The sequence below is a fragment of the Mercenaria mercenaria genome, chromosome 15 (genome assembly GCF_021730395.1).
Source record: "Mercenaria mercenaria strain notata chromosome 15, MADL_Memer_1, whole genome shotgun sequence".
NCBI classification, from domain to species: domain Eukaryota; kingdom Metazoa; phylum Mollusca; class Bivalvia; order Venerida; family Veneridae; genus Mercenaria; species Mercenaria mercenaria.
The window spans coordinates 33,718,278-33,735,431 of NC_069375.1; the positions used below are offsets into that span (position 1 = coordinate 33,718,278).

The 17,154-nt window shown below is 33.8% G+C and overlaps 1 protein-coding gene across 2 annotated transcripts; it reads left to right on the forward strand.

Annotated features, from left to right (window-relative positions):
* The first annotated feature begins 10,809 nt into the window (after positions 1 to 10,809).
* Positions 10,810 to 14,329, forward strand: LOC123550702 (uncharacterized). Of its 2 annotated transcripts, none has more exons than XM_045339133.2 (3): positions 10,810 to 10,958; positions 11,710 to 11,840; positions 12,777 to 14,329. In XM_045339133.2, exons 1-3 carry the CDS (start codon positions 10,934 to 10,936, stop codon positions 14,031 to 14,033), a joined length of 1,413 nt encoding a protein of 470 aa, XP_045195068.2. In that variant the 5' UTR covers positions 10,810 to 10,933; the 3' UTR covers positions 14,034 to 14,329. The 2 variants fall into 2 exon arrangements, with proteins under 2 accessions (XP_045195068.2, XP_045195073.2); XM_045339138.2 differs by lacking the exon at positions 10,810 to 10,958 and adding an exon at positions 11,367 to 11,456.
* Positions 14,330 to 17,154: the final 2,825 nt, after the last annotated feature.

Genomic DNA, 17,154 nt, shown 5'->3' on the forward strand with positions numbered 1-17,154 from the left:
ACTTTCCCATCCACTTCATGGAGCGCTGCAGCTAGTCGGGCTCGAACTGACATCTCCGGATTCCGGAAAAATTGAATTTAAATGTTCATGAAACAGTTGAAATGGGCAATAACACAACAAACCGTTAAATAAATGCTTCAAATAAATCCTACAAACAGACAATGTGAACTTGGTTAAAAAAACTCTGGAAAAAAGACATACGTTTTAACTGTGCTACAACTTCCCAATTTTCATAGCACCTGATAGTCAAAAATATTTAAGGAACATTTTCAGATTTTTAAAACGAAAATCTATGGAGGAGAGAACGAGCAGTTAAATGTTGGATAAGAAGTATCCTTTTTTTTACATTACGCTTTCTTTGTGTGTAACATACAATTGTGACAACAAAAATAGGAACGAAATCGGAAAATGGCTTATAAAATTAGAATACGCCTAAATGAAATTAATGTTGTTGAAAACATTTTTGTGAATAACTTGTTTATCCCTAAAATACAAACAGTTGTTTGTGAAATTTTGGTGCACAAAATCTGCGCGTGAAAAGTGAGATAGGGGAAAATTTAAGACAATACCTATTTTTTCGTTCATTTTACAGTAAAATAAATTTATAGGATAATTAAAGATTTTCTTACAATAAATCTATGGAACAGCAGTTTTGTAGAAAGCTTTTGGTTTGATTTTCGCATAAATACTTAACCCTAAATAACCGCTGAACAAAATAACCCGTAAAAACGGTCCTTAAAACTCGGGCAGTTATGACACTGCGTGTGTCATTAAGACAAGAAGACACGGCCAAAGCCAAACAGGATTTTCCCGTATGTTTGCAGGTGCTGAAAAAACTCATCTTTCACCCATGGATCTAAGATGAATCGCGTGAAGATAATTAAATGCGTAAATACATACGCTACTATAGTAAAATAGTGCTTTCAAGAAAAACATTTGTTTTACTTTATTTCTTCCAGCAATTGAAGAATTCGGTATACAAGAAAAATAATCTGTCACTAGTTAAATGTGCGGATGGAAATATCTGGTTCGAGAGTAACTGTTTTGTGGTAACTCGTCAGAGCCTCGTTACAGCCTGAACAGTTACCCTCAAGCCAGATATTACAATCCGCACCTCCAACTAGTGAACATTCTCTTATTATTATACATTTTATTATCAAAGGTATCAAAAAAGCCGTTGAAAACAATCATTACGGTCGCCGTTGACGCAATAAAAGTCACGCGCCATAATCATAATGGTCCAAGGTAACCGGGAACGTCCACGCGTTCTGACGTTAACGTCATAAAAACAACGCCGAGGATCATTATGGCGGGTAAAAGGGTACTGAATCATTTTCTGAACGATATATATGAAGATAAGGTATTTAATACAAAAAGGTCAATAATAGGTTTTTGTGTACTTTCTATTCATAATAGAACTTTAACAAACATACAACCACTGTACCGCTTGTATATATTAGCAACAATACTGCTCAAAGAAGCTATGATTTGTCTTTACAAGGCTGAAAAAAAAATACAGTGGGTATTTTTGTTGCCGAAAATTACTATCTTTTGAACAAAATATTATATAAAACGATTTTTCTCATGAACCACTTGATGGATAATCAAGTTTTTTTTCTGTAGCATTATCATCAGGCCCTCTCCATTTTCTTTGTGAAATGGAGATGCGTTGCTCCTTTCAGGGGCAGCTAGAGCTTAAGATAGAAATGAATTCTTCAGATTTGGTCGCTAGCATTATCATAAGGTCCTCTCCCAATCTTCAAATGGAATTGTATAACTTCTTAAATAAATTTAAAAAATCTTCTTCAGGTTTGATCTGTAGCATTATTATCAGATCCTCTCCAACATTTATACAACTGAGGGAGCTTAGCATTTAACGAGTTCTTCTAATGAACCGCTTGATGGATCAGTCTTGGTCTGCAGCGTCATAGTTTGGCCCTTGTCCAAATTTGTTTAAAATGCTGGGCCCCCTTTTAAGGGCTGCTAGACCTAACATTGAAACAGCTTTAAACGATTTCTTCTCATGATCCGCTTCATGGATCTTCATCAAACTTGGAATGTAACTTATAAAAAGGTTCTCTCCTAATTTTATTTAAATAGTGGCATCGGTCCCTTTTTCGGGCAGCAAGAGCTAAAATATAAATATCTTTAAATAACTTCTCTTCATGAATCGCTTGATGCCGAATTTTTATCACATTTGGACTGCAGTATCAAAATAAGGTCCTCTTTGTTTAAATGAGGCACTTGACCACTTTAAGGGGTCTTTAAAGTGAAGTGAAGGATTGTCATAAAATTTGTAAAACTAAACCAATACTGTGCTTTAAAATATCACACGGAAACTTCAAAAATATTACATCATATTTAAGGTACTACGCGCCACCTAACGATTTTCAACGGACAGTTATGAAATTTTGCTCATTTAAAGCTGACGATATTTCCAATGTTTGAGAACTGAAGCTGTAACTACAAATAAAAAATCAAAAAGCTATCTGGCAGTTTCTTAAACATGGGCGCCTTTACGCAAAATTTTAGGCGAAGCTCGTCGTCAGTTTTGCGTGCTTGCATTCATAAATTATTTGCCTCCGATGTGGCGTCAAAATAAACTTGACAAATTATATATCATTGAAGAGATCATTTTAATACAAACTTGAAAATAAAGAATTTTTGCCGTATTTTTGTTGTTTATAATAACGCTTCTTAAAAACCTGTCAGGTACATCATTTTGCGCTTTGCTGAAAATTGACCTTAGTGGTCATGTTTGAAGATTTACAGCTGCAAAACTGAGAATAACAGAAAACTGAAAAGAATACCAGTCAATCGGAAATATCGTCAGCTTTAATTTAGCATAATTTCACATTTTATTGTAAATAATAAAACTTCAAAAAACCTCTTTCTTCCACTCCCGCCCCCCCCCCCCCCCCCCACCCCCACGAACCTCCACCCCCACCCCGCCGCCACCGATGTTTCTTTATTACACTTTCGAACAATATATAACTCCCATCATTCAATTAATCGATACTTGAGCTAATCGAAACTCCGTCTCTCATAAAAATTAGCCAATTGAAACCAGGGCGCCGAGAATGCGTCACGCCCTATCAGCCAATAAAAACCTACGCAACAGTGCCAGAACGTCGGTTAATCAAAAACTTATGATCTGAGGCTGAAATTAAAACCTATGATCCCGACTGAAAACACAAGTTTTGGCCATTTGCACAAATATTCTGAGAACCTAGGTTCTCTGAAAAACTTGTGATCTCAAGTGAGAACCTAGGTTCTCACCTGAGAACATAGGTTTTTGGATTTATTGTGCAATCCGCGTGCCATACATTCTGGGCAATTAATTCCATGGTCAAAATCTTTTTTTAATTGATACAATATAATTTGTGGCTTGATATTTATATATGTGGACTGGTTTGGAATCTGGAGTTGTTATTTATCTTTATTTGCGGCCTTTTCCAATACGCAAAAAGCACGTGCACGACACGTGCAAATCAGTACATCCGTTAAACAACAAGGCAAGCAACCAAAGGCGTTCGAAAAACATTCATTTTAAACTCACTGTTTTAGTTACTTTACATGAAATAGAGGACACTTGAAAAGTTGCTTTTCAAACCGACACTTGCAAGTTAATTTAAGGTCAACGTTAACGTGCAAATATGTAGATAAAATGTAACAATTTACAAAGAAAAAAAAACTTAGAAGACGATATGCAAACTTATGTTACAATGCAGAATGCAAAGAACTTTATGTCGAACATAACGGGATATGACACATAACTTCTTTCAGGAACCGCTGTTTAATCCGATCAATTTTAATATAGGGTTTGCAGTCAGTCCCACAACATGCACTCTTATCATTTTTAGCTCATCTGATTTTTTGAAAAAAAATGATGAGTTATTGTCATCACTTGAGCGGTTGTCGGCGTCGGCGTCGGCGTCGGTGTCGGCGTCGGCGTCTGCGTCGGCGTTGCCTGGTTAAGTTTTATGTTTAGGTCAGCTTTTCTCCTAAACTATCAAAGCTATTGCTTTGAAACTTGGAATACTTGTTCACCATCATAAGCTGACCCTGTATAGCAAGAAACATAACTCCATCTTGCTTTTTGCAAGATTTATGGCCCCTTTTGTACTTAGAAAATATCAGATTTCTTGGTTAAGTTTTATGTTTAGGTCAATTTTTCTCCTAAACTATCAAAGCTATTGCTTTGAAACTTGGAATACTTGTTCACCATCATAAGCAGACCCTGTACATCAAGAAACATAACTCCATCTTGCTTTTTGCAAGAATTATTGCCCTTTTGGACTTAGAAAATCAGTTTTTCTTGGTTAAGTTTTATGTTTAGGTCAGCTTTAATCCTAAACTATCAAAGCTATTGCTTTAAAACTTGCAACACTTGGTCACCATCATAGGCTGACCCTGTACAGCAAGAAACATAACTCCATCCTGCTTTTTGCAAGATTTATGGCCCCTTTTGGACTTAGAAAATATCAGATTTCTTGGTTAAGTTTTATGTTTAGGTAAACTTTTTCTCTTAAACTATCAAAGCTATTGCTTTGAAACTTGCAACACTTGTTCACCTCATAAGCTGACCCTGTACAGCAAGCAACATAACTCCATCCTGCTTTTTGCAATAATTATTGCCCTTTTGGACTTAGAAAAATCATTTTCTTGGTTGAATATTATGTTTAAGTCAACTTTTCTCATAAACTATCAAAGCTATTGCTTTAAAACTTGCAACAGTTTTTCACCATCATAAGTGGACACTGTACATCAAGAAACATAACTCTATCCTGCTTTTTGCAAGAATGATGGCCCTTTTTAGACTTAGAAAATCATGGGTAGGACAATATTTCTATTATACAAAAAAAATCAGATGAGCGTCAGCACCCGCAAGGCGGTGCTCTTGTTATCAGATGGATTTATATATACAGTTTTCCATTACATAAGCCCCAGTGGATTCCTATCATAAAAAAACAGAAGTTATATGTATCATATTTATATAATATAAATCGATAATTGAATCAAGAACAAGAGATGCTATATATTTTCCACGATAACTAACAAACATTTAATTTATAAAAAGTTGTTGATATTGTCCCCCTGAGACTTATCTCATTGACATTCGAGCACCATTTCAAGAATCTTTTATATTACGTCATATTTATCTTTCAAAGTCTGTAAAACACCGATTCCTACAGACAAAGTTTGATGAAGATTCATTAAGGGGTTCATTAACAATCCGTTTAAATGTATATTTTTGGTTTTAGCTCTAGCGGCCCCTTAAAGGGGCTGAGGGTCCACATTTGTTCAAATGTTGTTCAAGAGGACCTGATAATTATTTTATAGACCAAGAATGGAGACCTATGCATGGTACATGAGAAGTCGTTTTATGATATTTTTATTTTTAGCTATAGCAGCCCCTAAAAGGGACCAACGCCCCATTTCGAAAAGAAAATGAAGAGGACATTATTATGACGGTACAGACCAAGTTTGACGAAAATCCACCAATCGGTTCGCGGGAAGAAGTCGTTTAAAGGTATTTCTATTTCTAGCTATAACGCCCTCATGATTTTGAACAAATACGGGATGATGTTACTGGTCAAATCTGATGAAGTTACATCAAGAGATTCATGACAAGAAGTCGCTAAGATATATCTCTATCTTTATTTCAAAAGATCCCTAAAAGGGGTTGAGCACCCTATTTAACAAAAAGGGAAAGAATCTTCTGATAATGCTACTCCTAAAATTTGATAAAGGTACATCAAAGAGTTCACTTAAGAATCCGTTTAAAGGTATTTCTATTTCTAGCCCTAGTGATCCCTTAAAGGGACTGAGTGGCTCCCATTAGAATTAAATTGGGAGAGGACATTATGATAATCCTACAGACGGCCTAAGCCTACAGTTATTTTACTATATTGTCACCTCAGTGCAAAAGGTGGATAACTCCATTGACATTGACTTAAAGAAGAACTTATTCACTTTTTGCGCTAAAATGACGATATATTCTGTATAGACACTGGACAATATTGCAATTTTATCTGCATTCCAAACAAAAAAAGACGCCTGCACTAAACTATTCAAGAGAAAACAATCCAGTCACAATACACATTGGATTGCCCGGCTCTTTTTAGTGACCGAATTTCCCCATGTGAACAAAGTTTGAAGGTATTTCTATCATGATAATATAATAATAATAATTTCTTTATTTTACGAAGGTAAACTCATTATGCAATCACATAAGCAGATACAAATTAAATGATATATTTACAATGAGGACTTCAACAACGTACAAAGTATTTTTTTTAAAAAATGCATATTAAAACAATACAATATAAAAAACAACAAAAGGTAAAAAACACATTTGATCTGAGCACCTGTAGCATTATGATTATGCAGTGCAGACTTCATCAAATAAAAGTTTTTTGTAACTGTATTTGAAAGAGTTCACATGGATAATAACTGGTATAGAATTCCACACTTTCATTGATAAAAATTTGAAAGATTGTTTCATATAATCTGAATTGAGTCTGAAATGAGTAATTAAACCTTGGGAATTAGATCTTAGGTTGTATGACTTGTTGTCGGAAACAGTAGTCAACTGAGTAATATATTCCGGGGTTGAACCATGTAGAGCTTTAAACGTCATTACAGCTATATGTAATTTATGTTTGGTTTCGACAGAAAGCCATTTCAGTTCTTTAAACATAGCAACAGAAGAAGAAAACAAAGGTTTTGCTAATAGCCATCTAGCAATACTTTTCTGAAACACCGATACTCTTGAAAAGTATGTTTTGGGAGCATTACACCAAATTATCGCACCGTAGTCAATAATCGGAATGATGTAGGCATTATAAAACATTTGTTTCATTTCTAGTCTAAGAAATTTTGAGATCTTTCGTAGAAGTGTAAATTTGTTAGATATTTTTTTGCAGACATTGTCTATGTGAACATCCCACTTCAAATGCTGATCGATATGTACACCTAAAACTTTTTGATTTGTAACAAAATTTATACACAGTTATTCAATGTTAGATTCAGAGAGGCAGAATGTCTTATTTTATACTGGGAACCTATCAGCATCGAAGTAAATTTTACAGGATTAAATACCATATTGTTTGCAGCGCACCATTTATCTATGATATGTAAGTCAGACTGTAAATATGTCTCAATAAGAGAAACTGACCGATCAGCCACATATAAAGTTGAATCATCAGCATACATGTCAAGGTTAGAATTTTTCAAATGTAAAGGCAAATCGTTAACGTATAAGAGAAACAATAAAGGGCCTAAAATTGAACATTGAGGCACTCCTGTTTTTATGAATGATTCATTAGAAACACTAGTATTTAATTTAACAGACTGCGTTCTATTTGAAAGATAAGATCGAAACCAGCCAACAGAGGAGGGAGAAAAATGATACAATTTCAAATTTTGAAGCACAATGTCGTGATCAACCAAATCAAATGCTTTACGGAAGTCAATAAAAAGACTGCCGACTACATTACCCGAATCTGTTTCTTTCAACCATTTATTTACGAGGTGAATTAAGGCAGTGTGACACGAGTGTTTTTTTCTGAAACCTGACTGAGCCGCATGCAAAATATCAGTTGACTGAAAAAAGTTTTGTAATTGTAAAGCAACATGCCTTTCAAATATTTTTGATAAAGCCGGTAAAATAGAAATAGGTCTATAATTATTTGGGTCGTCTAGAGGGCCAGTTTTATGTAAAGGTAGTACACAGGCTTTTTTAAGTTTTTTCTGGGAAAACACTCTGGTCAATACATTTATTTATTAAACTGGTTATACAATTTATTGTGTAGTCAGAGGACATTTTTATAACACGAGGTCCTATACCATCAACACCAGTTGCTTTAGTTGTGTTTAAAGTGTTCATAAGATTTTTAACTTCATGTACTGTTATGTGTTCAATGTTAAAAGTCACATTATTCAATTTCACATCGCAAAAAGATTTAAGATCAGAGAAATTGTCTTCATTAAAAGGAACTCTATTGATAATATTCGCGATATTTACAAAGTGAACATTCACCGCATTTGCAATATTCATGTCGCCTTCTATGACTTCATTATTGATTTTGAGAACTGAAGGGAGTTTCACTGAAGCTGAAGACTGACCAGAAAGAGTTTTAAGATTAGACCATAGATGCTTTGAATCCAACTTAGACTTAATGGAATTATTAAAGAACTGGTTTTTACTTTTTGTAATTAAACATTTAGTTTTATTAAGCCATTTTTTGTAGGAATCCCAATCTTTCATTTGATGAAACTTATCTCTCATTCTACGTGTTTCCTTTATAGAATCTGTATACCATTCTGGTTGCTTAAGACGCTTAACTCTTTTAAGTTGGAGTGGTGCATGTTTGTTTAAGACGTCATTTAATCTATAGTAAATTATTTCTAGACATTTATTAGGATCTGCTACAGTTTCAGCATCATCTATACTGGACAAGTCTAAGTCATGCAGGTAGTTTTCTTCGGAAAATTTACTAAACGATCCATTAGTGATGGTTTTATGTTTTACAAATTTAATGTGTTTACTGACTTTACGTATAAAACTTACAGGATAATGGTCACTTAAACTTAATTCTGAGACATTGAACTGAATAACATTTTCCATATGTGTAGTATAAATATGATCAATAGTTCTTGTACTAGTCTTAGTAACTCTTGTTGGTAAAGTAATCAATTGAGTAAGTCCATACTTTAGAACAAAAAATTCCCACTTCTTATTTTCGAATCCATAAGTATTTGAATAATTAATATTTATATCACCAAACATGTATATTTCATCACAATAGTCTATTGCTTTACAGTATTGCTTTTCAAACTGATCAATCCAAGACTACGTTGAATTAGGTGGCCTGTAAGTAAAGACAATTAGAAACGGCTTAGTGTTTTGAAAACATATTTCTAACCAAATACATTCTATGTCATGAGATTCAATATCAATTCTTCGTAAGAAAGGTATGTTATTATTAACATAGACCAACAAGCCGCCGCCAGATTTATCTATCCTATCCCGGCGAACAATATTATAGCCATTAATAAATAATTCATCTTCAGCAACCTTTTCAGATAAGAAAGTTTCACATATTCCAAAAATATCTATTACATTATTACCTTGCAGAATACAGTTAATTTCATCATTTTTTGGCATTAAATGCTGTACATTTAAGCAGGCAATCTTTAAGCCTTTACCATTTAGATTAAAGGGGTTATCTGTAATAAGCAATTGATTGTCAATCTTTTTATCAGACGAAATCGTTTTTGTATTAAAAACATCATTCTTTAAATATTCCTCTTCCCTTTTGTTTATACTAGCAGAGGTAAAAGTATCTTAAGTCAAAGAACTATTATAGCTAGCAATTAACATGGGAGGCGGGGAGGAATCGCTCTTTAAATCAGATTCATTTTCAGAAAATACCTCCTCACAAGTACAAGTAGTATTGAAACAATCAATGCAAATGCCATTCAAAATATCTTCTTTACAAAAATAATTGCAGCTGTTATTTTGATTCTGTGACAAATGTACTTCCTCTTGTAAAATCAAATCTAAACTGTTATTTATAATATTGCAAGTACATGCACGGCTCAGACAATAACAACAAATTGTAGATTCATTTGTCTCGTATGACAAAATATCATAGCTATCATTTAACAAAAAAAGAATTGTTCTGAAAAACTTTTTCAGTATCATGAATAACAGAAAAACAGGTACATGATTCATTGAAGCACTTTACGCAGAGTCTAGCGGAAAAGTATTGGAAGTACAACTTTTAAATCTTAGATGCGGAGAGTAATCTGACAAAAATGAGTACTTTGACAAAATTTGGGGATTTACATATAAACAAAAACATCGAAGTTGTAAACATTCACAGCAAATTTCTGTTAAAAAATCAAAGCGATTCTTGGGAGCAAATGATTGACAGGTGCTCGTAAAGCCCTAGTAAAATCCGTGAGATCCATATTGCTGTCCATGAAAGCCTCTACCATACCGCTGTCTTTGGATATCTATACCATAGTGTTGACCATGAAATCGGGAGAAGTATGGCTGTTTGCGAATACCTCTAATATTTTGCTGACCACGAAAACGAGGATGGCTGAAACCAGACGGAGACTGCACTTTGTCATTTGTCTTTTGAATTATGGGCACACATTTGTTCACATTATTTAAGAAAACTCGCGTACCCGCATCGTTCAAGCTCTAGCAGCCTTTAAACGGGAACAAGCGCCCCTATTTCAACAACATTAGTTGAGAGCCTTAAAATAATGCTACAAGTCAGGTTTAATAAAGATTCATGAAGCTTTTCATCACAAGAAGTCATTTGAAGGTATTTTTAGCCCTTAGACTAGCGACTTCACATTAATGCTACAGACCATATTTCATGAAGATCAATTAAGCGGTATTTCTATTTTAGCTCTAACGGTCCAAGTGTCTGCAGTTGAACGAAATTGGAAGTGGAACTTATAATGATGCTACAGAGCTCTATCAAGCGGGAGGAAGTCGGTTGTTTTTTTTTTGTTCTTTTTTCTTTTTTTCGTTTTTTTAGTGTAATTTTAGCTCTAGCTGCCCGTACAGTTATATATTTATTTATCATGCCTTTATTATTGCATTTATCTGCATGCATCCAAAAATTTCTTCCTCAGAAGCTGGCTTTGTTTTGCAGCAAATATTTTCGAAAAACAGTCAAGTAAAACAGTACTTTAAAATGATCTTCGTCGCTTAACGTATTAAACATTCTGCTACTGAACTTCAAACACAATTTATTTTAACCTATATATAGTTATTATGTTTGTAAATACCGCGTTATCGCTGGGGAGTAGTATAGCTAGCGATAAGTATATATAAACATTTAGACAATGTTAAAAAACCCGGAATATTTAAATCGAAAGTAAAACCATTTTTATAAAGTATGAAATGGCTTCTACGTCACCAGAATCAGGTAGGTTTATTACTTTTTGTAATTGTAAATTACTTTTATTATTATTGTTAAAAACGCCTATATAATGTATATAATATGTTTAATCAATTGTTTCGTAAGTAATTTTGTTTCAAAGGGAAAAGCTGTAGATAAACATCTGAATAGTGAAAATCAAATATGCCTTTTACGTCATAGTTCAAACATATAAATCAAAAATATGTATCATGTCCCTCTATATCTAAAATTTGGCTGTTGTTTATATTAAATATGTTATGGTTTTTACTCTGTGTTTACTTTACTATTTAGTTTCGTATTCTATATTTCGTCTGACAGATTAATATCATTTTCATCTAGGTCAGTTTATGTAAAGTTGTGTACGTTTACACGAACGGAAGTTTAACAATTAATCAGATAAAGCTATAAGATTAAGTATTTAAACCGTGTTATATTCATTTATGTTGTTTTGTTTTTAGAAAATACATAGAAGATCTTTCATTCTTTACAAATCTTAAGCGACAGGTCAGGTTAATCTACGATATTATAATGCAAACATATTAAGCTGGACGTAAAGTGTTTCCGCTATATACGAATACGTTATTATGATAAAATGCAGGTCATACAACGTTGATTATAATAAAGGGGATACTGCAGGGGAAATGTTGGCAGTTATGCTTAACCGACGCAAATTTGACAAATCTGTAACACAAAGACGCTTGTTTCGAAAGTCTTCTAGCTTTTGTTATACATTTCTTATTATAAATCTTATTTATAGACTTCAGAATATTGCTGATTGGGCGTACTGGACATGGTAAAAGTTCCACTGGTAACACGATAATAGGGAAGAAAGTGTTTGAAGTATCTGAATCATCAAAATCGAAGACAAAGACATGCATGTGGTCAAAAGTAAGAACACTTACAATTATTATGATATATTAAAACTACACTTTGGGTGATTTTTTAACATGTTCATTTCCAGCAAAGTCGGCATAGAATGTATATAAGACACTAGATAAAGTGGGTGAAAATAAAGTAAGAGATTGGTAAAAATGCAAGAAGAATGTAAATTACCTGCATTATTTTAACGGCGCTGCAACGCTTTACTACCTTCTGCACAGTATTTTTGGTTATTTATAAGAATATCTTGCAAAAATCGTATGTCAATAACTTTGTACTACTAGTCACTTTCAGAGTAGATTCTGCTCACTTTTTATGGATTCTGGGGAGGAATTATTTTTCGCCTAAATGTGTGGGTTAGTCCCTTTTAAGGATATATATGATTGATTGTTAATGATCGACAATTGTTAACTGATTGTTATTTTCATACGCTCGTCAGTAAATGCAATATTACTATTTTCATCCCGCAGTTATTATAAAAACGATAATAAGTTATCGGTGCTTGTATCATGTTGCATGTGTATTTTCGTGTTTGCTCAAAATGTTGTTTGACCGATAGTTTTGGTGTGCATTTGTAGAATTTTTAAATAACTTGACATAACTAGATGATGTGCAGTCAAATTTATATAATCCAACATTTAACTTGTTACAGTAGCCTGAGTATGTGAAAACATATCATATTTACACGTAAAGATATATATAATATTTACGCAAGATCTTACCAATTATTTATACCTCCAGTTGGTTTGGATGTTTGCAAAATATAGATGTAGCGTTAGACGACTTGTGAACTTTGTTTCAACACGAAAATGCAGTAGCAAACACGCTGATAAGGATAACTCTATCTCAATTTAGGAAAAATACCTGAGTTGAATAATAAATAGTTATATATTCTGAAGTTTTCGCGGTCCAAACTTCAAGTGTGCATATTTATATTTATTGTAGAAGTACAAACGATTTGGAAAAGTAGTAGAAGTTGTGGACACTCCAGGAATTTTTGACACAGATTCTGATCACAGTGCAGTACAAAAGGAACTGCTGAAAGCTCTAGCTCTGTCCACTCCTGGATTTCATGTCATTGCTTTTGTTCTGATGAGAGGTCGATTTACGGAGGAAATACAGAAAACACAAGATCTATTTTTTCAGTGGTTTGGTCCAGGTGTAGAAAAGTATGCATGCGTTATACTTACCGATACGAGTAGCGAAGATACAAAACGTAAGTATATATATGACGATCCACATGAGAAGCTTGCAGAATTGGTGAGAACTTGCAATGACAATGTTGTACCTTTGAACAATGTCACTTCTGATGATGGACTAAAAGACAGACAGATAAGACGACTTTTCGAGGTGATTGAAAATATTAAACAAACGAATGGTAATCAACATTTTTCTAATGTTGCATTCCAGCTAGCAGAGGCATATATAATGAGCAAATGCCCAAGAGAGCTAACCCAGGAATCAATAATGATTTTACAAAACGCTGGATTAAGTATGAAAATATCAGACGACCAGTGCAAATACTTAGATCAAGTTTTCACATTGTCAGTAGAAACTGGAGAGGAAAGTACAAATGAAGGAGACCAGTACAATGTAGGTTTAGCCGTTGATATGCAAGACAAAATACCCGCAAGTGTAGTTGTTGTCAATGAACAGAAAGATATATGTGGAAGTGGAAGCGTTGGAAATCTTCCAATATTTGACAGCAGCTCGAACGAAAGGATCTGTAACACACAGAGAAGTCAGCAGCATTTGAGACAAAAAGTAGAAATATCAAACTCAAACATTCCTCCATCATCCGAAACACAAACTTCGGAAGAACGTTTAGACTCTTTTTCCCAGACTTTTGAGGTGCCTGGGAGACTTGATGATCAGTCGAACAGCAATATATCTCAGGATTTTGTACATGCCAAACAATATCAAGACCAAAGTGGAGATTATTCTGATAAAATGCAAGCCTCTGCATCTGACCAATCGGAAGAACAGATTCATCGCGGTAAACACAAGGCAAGTTCTAGACGAAACCGTAAAATAGACATCGAAAGTGTACACTATGAGACACCTGGGCAGCCTATAGATGACTTCAAAAATAAGGTTAACAAAGGGGAAAATGGAGATGAAGAATTGCATGGATTATCGGGATTTTTCAAAAAAGCATGGAAATTCTGTAAGCGCAAACTTAGCAGCTGCACTTTACTATAAATTTACAAGGACACTGTACGGTAATACTTTTTCATGCTCATCCCTCGTTAAAATAAATTTGAAACATAACGGTAACGTTTTATCAAACAAACAAAAAATGTGAAGTGGTATATAATGAGTTTACGACACCAGAGGCATAAATTAGGCCTCTGTCTGTGTATGATATTAGTTCGAGTTTTGTAGTCAAGTCTTGTCAAGTCAAGTAATATTTCTTTATAAAAGTCGGGATAAATAATAACATGTATCATGCATAATAACTATAATGAGGAAATAATAATAAATCTGTAAAAAAGGCATTTTTTTTTATGTTTTAAAGTTTTGTTATACTTCTTTTTACGATAAGTAATGTCCTTCAAATAAGGTAAAACAAACACAAACATTTCAAACATTTGAAGTTTTTAAAATTTTATGAGACAACAACCTTAAAAGTAAATTGCAGATAAGTGGTTTACATCTGGGTATGAAATATACCTGATATTTCGACAATAATATATACAGATGAAAACAATGGTATAAAGATGTGGCAAAATAGTTAAATTATAAAATTAAAAAGAATGCTTGTTTTACTTTTAAGATCAAAATATTTTACTGATGAACACAATATCTTACATTTTCTCTCACGGGTACGCTACTCTTGAAAATATTGCATCCAGTATTCTCTCGGAGAAATGTTTATTTTTTATCTTAAATAAAAAGAACTATCATCTACATTTATTACATTCATGTACAGTAAAAATCTGTAAAAGTCCGACCTGCTCCTTACAAGTAAATACGAAGAGACAGAAAAAATTCCATGCTGTACTGTAAAATACTGTATTGTGAATGTTGCCGGACTATTTTCGTTAATCAATATTCATGGCCTGACACAGTTTCTATAAATAACACACACAAAAACTACCATCTCAGCTCTATTTTAACATCGATAAATCTTGAAGGTTTCGTTCAATCTTCATTGATAAATAAACATTCCTTCTAAAACCAAATGGCCAGGCTACATGAACAAATAGGGTCCAGAGAATGCAGTTGTTTCAATCTTGTTAATGTTCAATGCTTGAAAATGTACACGATCACTACGCCTTTACATACTAATGATATCAGCTACAACTTTTGCACAGAACTGTGCGACGAAATTTCGTCCGCGATACCCTTTTGGAAGATTAAATTTACTGTCTTCTTGTTGTGAATATCTCATCATATATTCATTGGCTCAAAAGTCAACAATTGTTTTATTACATCAATGTTCCTTTTAGGATAAATGGTAGTAATCAATATTTGATAGACAATAAAACTTTTAGGTTTTCATTTTAAAACTTCATAAGTATCACGAAAAAGTCATGTGTAGATCTTGTTACTTTCTTCGTATCGGAAGCCTCCCTTTCATTCATAATTATACTCTTCTCAGAGAAAACTCTCATTTTTGTTACTGTCATCTGTCTTGATATTCATAGTAACACAAGGCAACAAACACTATCAGAAAGCATACGAAAGACCCGTAGTGACATTTCAACTTCATTATTTCACGATTTCTGCTTCCTGATTTCACGATTTCCACTTCATGAATTCACGAATTCACGATTTCTGCTTCCTGATTTCACGATTTCCACTTCATGAATTCACGATTTCACGATTTCCACTTCATGAATTCACGATTTCACGAATTTACGATTTCACGAAAAAACTTCACGATTTCTTGATTTCACGATTTCATGATTTCACGATTTCTTGATTTCACGATTTCCACTTCATGAATTCACAATTTCACGATTTCTGCTTCCTGAATTCACGATTTCCACTTCTTGGATTCACGATTTCACGATTTCCACTTTAAGAATTCACGATTTCACGAAAAAACTTCACGATTTCTTGATTTCACGATTTCATTATTTCACGATTTCTTGATTTCACTATTTCCACTTCATGAATTCACGAATTCACGATTTCTGCTTCCTGATTTCACGATTTCTACTTCATGAATTCACGATTTCACGATTTCCACTTCATGAATTCACGATTTCACGAATTTACGATTTCACGAAAAAACTTCAAGATTTCTTGATTTCACGATTTCATGATTTCACGATTTCTTGATTTCACGATTTCAACTTCATGAATTCACGATTTCTCGATTTCTGCTTCCTGAATTCACGATTTCCACTTCTTGAATTCACGATTTCACGATTTCCACTTCAAGAATTCACGATTTCACGAAAAAACTTCACGATTTCTTGATTTCACGATTTCCACTTCATGAATTCACGATTTCACGATTTCTGCTTCCTGAATTCAAGATTTCCACTTCACGAATTCACGATTTCATAATTTCCACTTCATGAATTCACGATTTCACGATTTCAACTTCACGAATTCACGATTTCCACTTCACGAATTAACGATTTCACAATTTGTGGAAATCGTGAATTCGTGAAGTGGAAATCGTGAATTCGTGAAGTGGAAATCGTGAAATCAAGAAATCGTGAACTCATGAAATCGTGAAATCAAGAAATCGTGAAGTTTTTTCGTGAAATCGTGAATTCAGGAGGTGGAAATCGTGAAATCGTGAATTCATGAAGTGGAAATCGTGAAATCAGGAAGCAGAAATCGTGAATTCGTGAATTCATGAAGTGGAAATCGTGAAATCAGGAAGCAGAAATCGTGAAATAATGAAGTTGAAATGTCACCATGGGTCTTTCGTAGGAAGCATTTAACTTACTACTACTACTACAGCGAATATTGAATGTCAACAAACTGTGATATATTTACATATAATATATCACAACCGAAATATGACGAATCATCCCCATTCAACGCGCCACAGTAGTGTTTTTTGATCGTCCTCATCCCTCAGTGTGGGACTGTGGAAAGTACTTTTCCACAAGCAAAATAAATGCTTACCATCAATATTTCATGGGAAAGGCGAAAATGTCTTAAATATTCATAAATGCATGTAATAATAACTGCACATTTAAGCATATAAAAAGGCAAAAATGAATATCCAACAGAAAAAGCCACGTTCAAAAACCACAGTCTCACTAAAGCGCAACCCAAGCACAGAAACGTAAGGACGACTAGCTCCATCTTGGAACGTTTAGACGCAAATCCACTACCATGGACCTTAAACCGG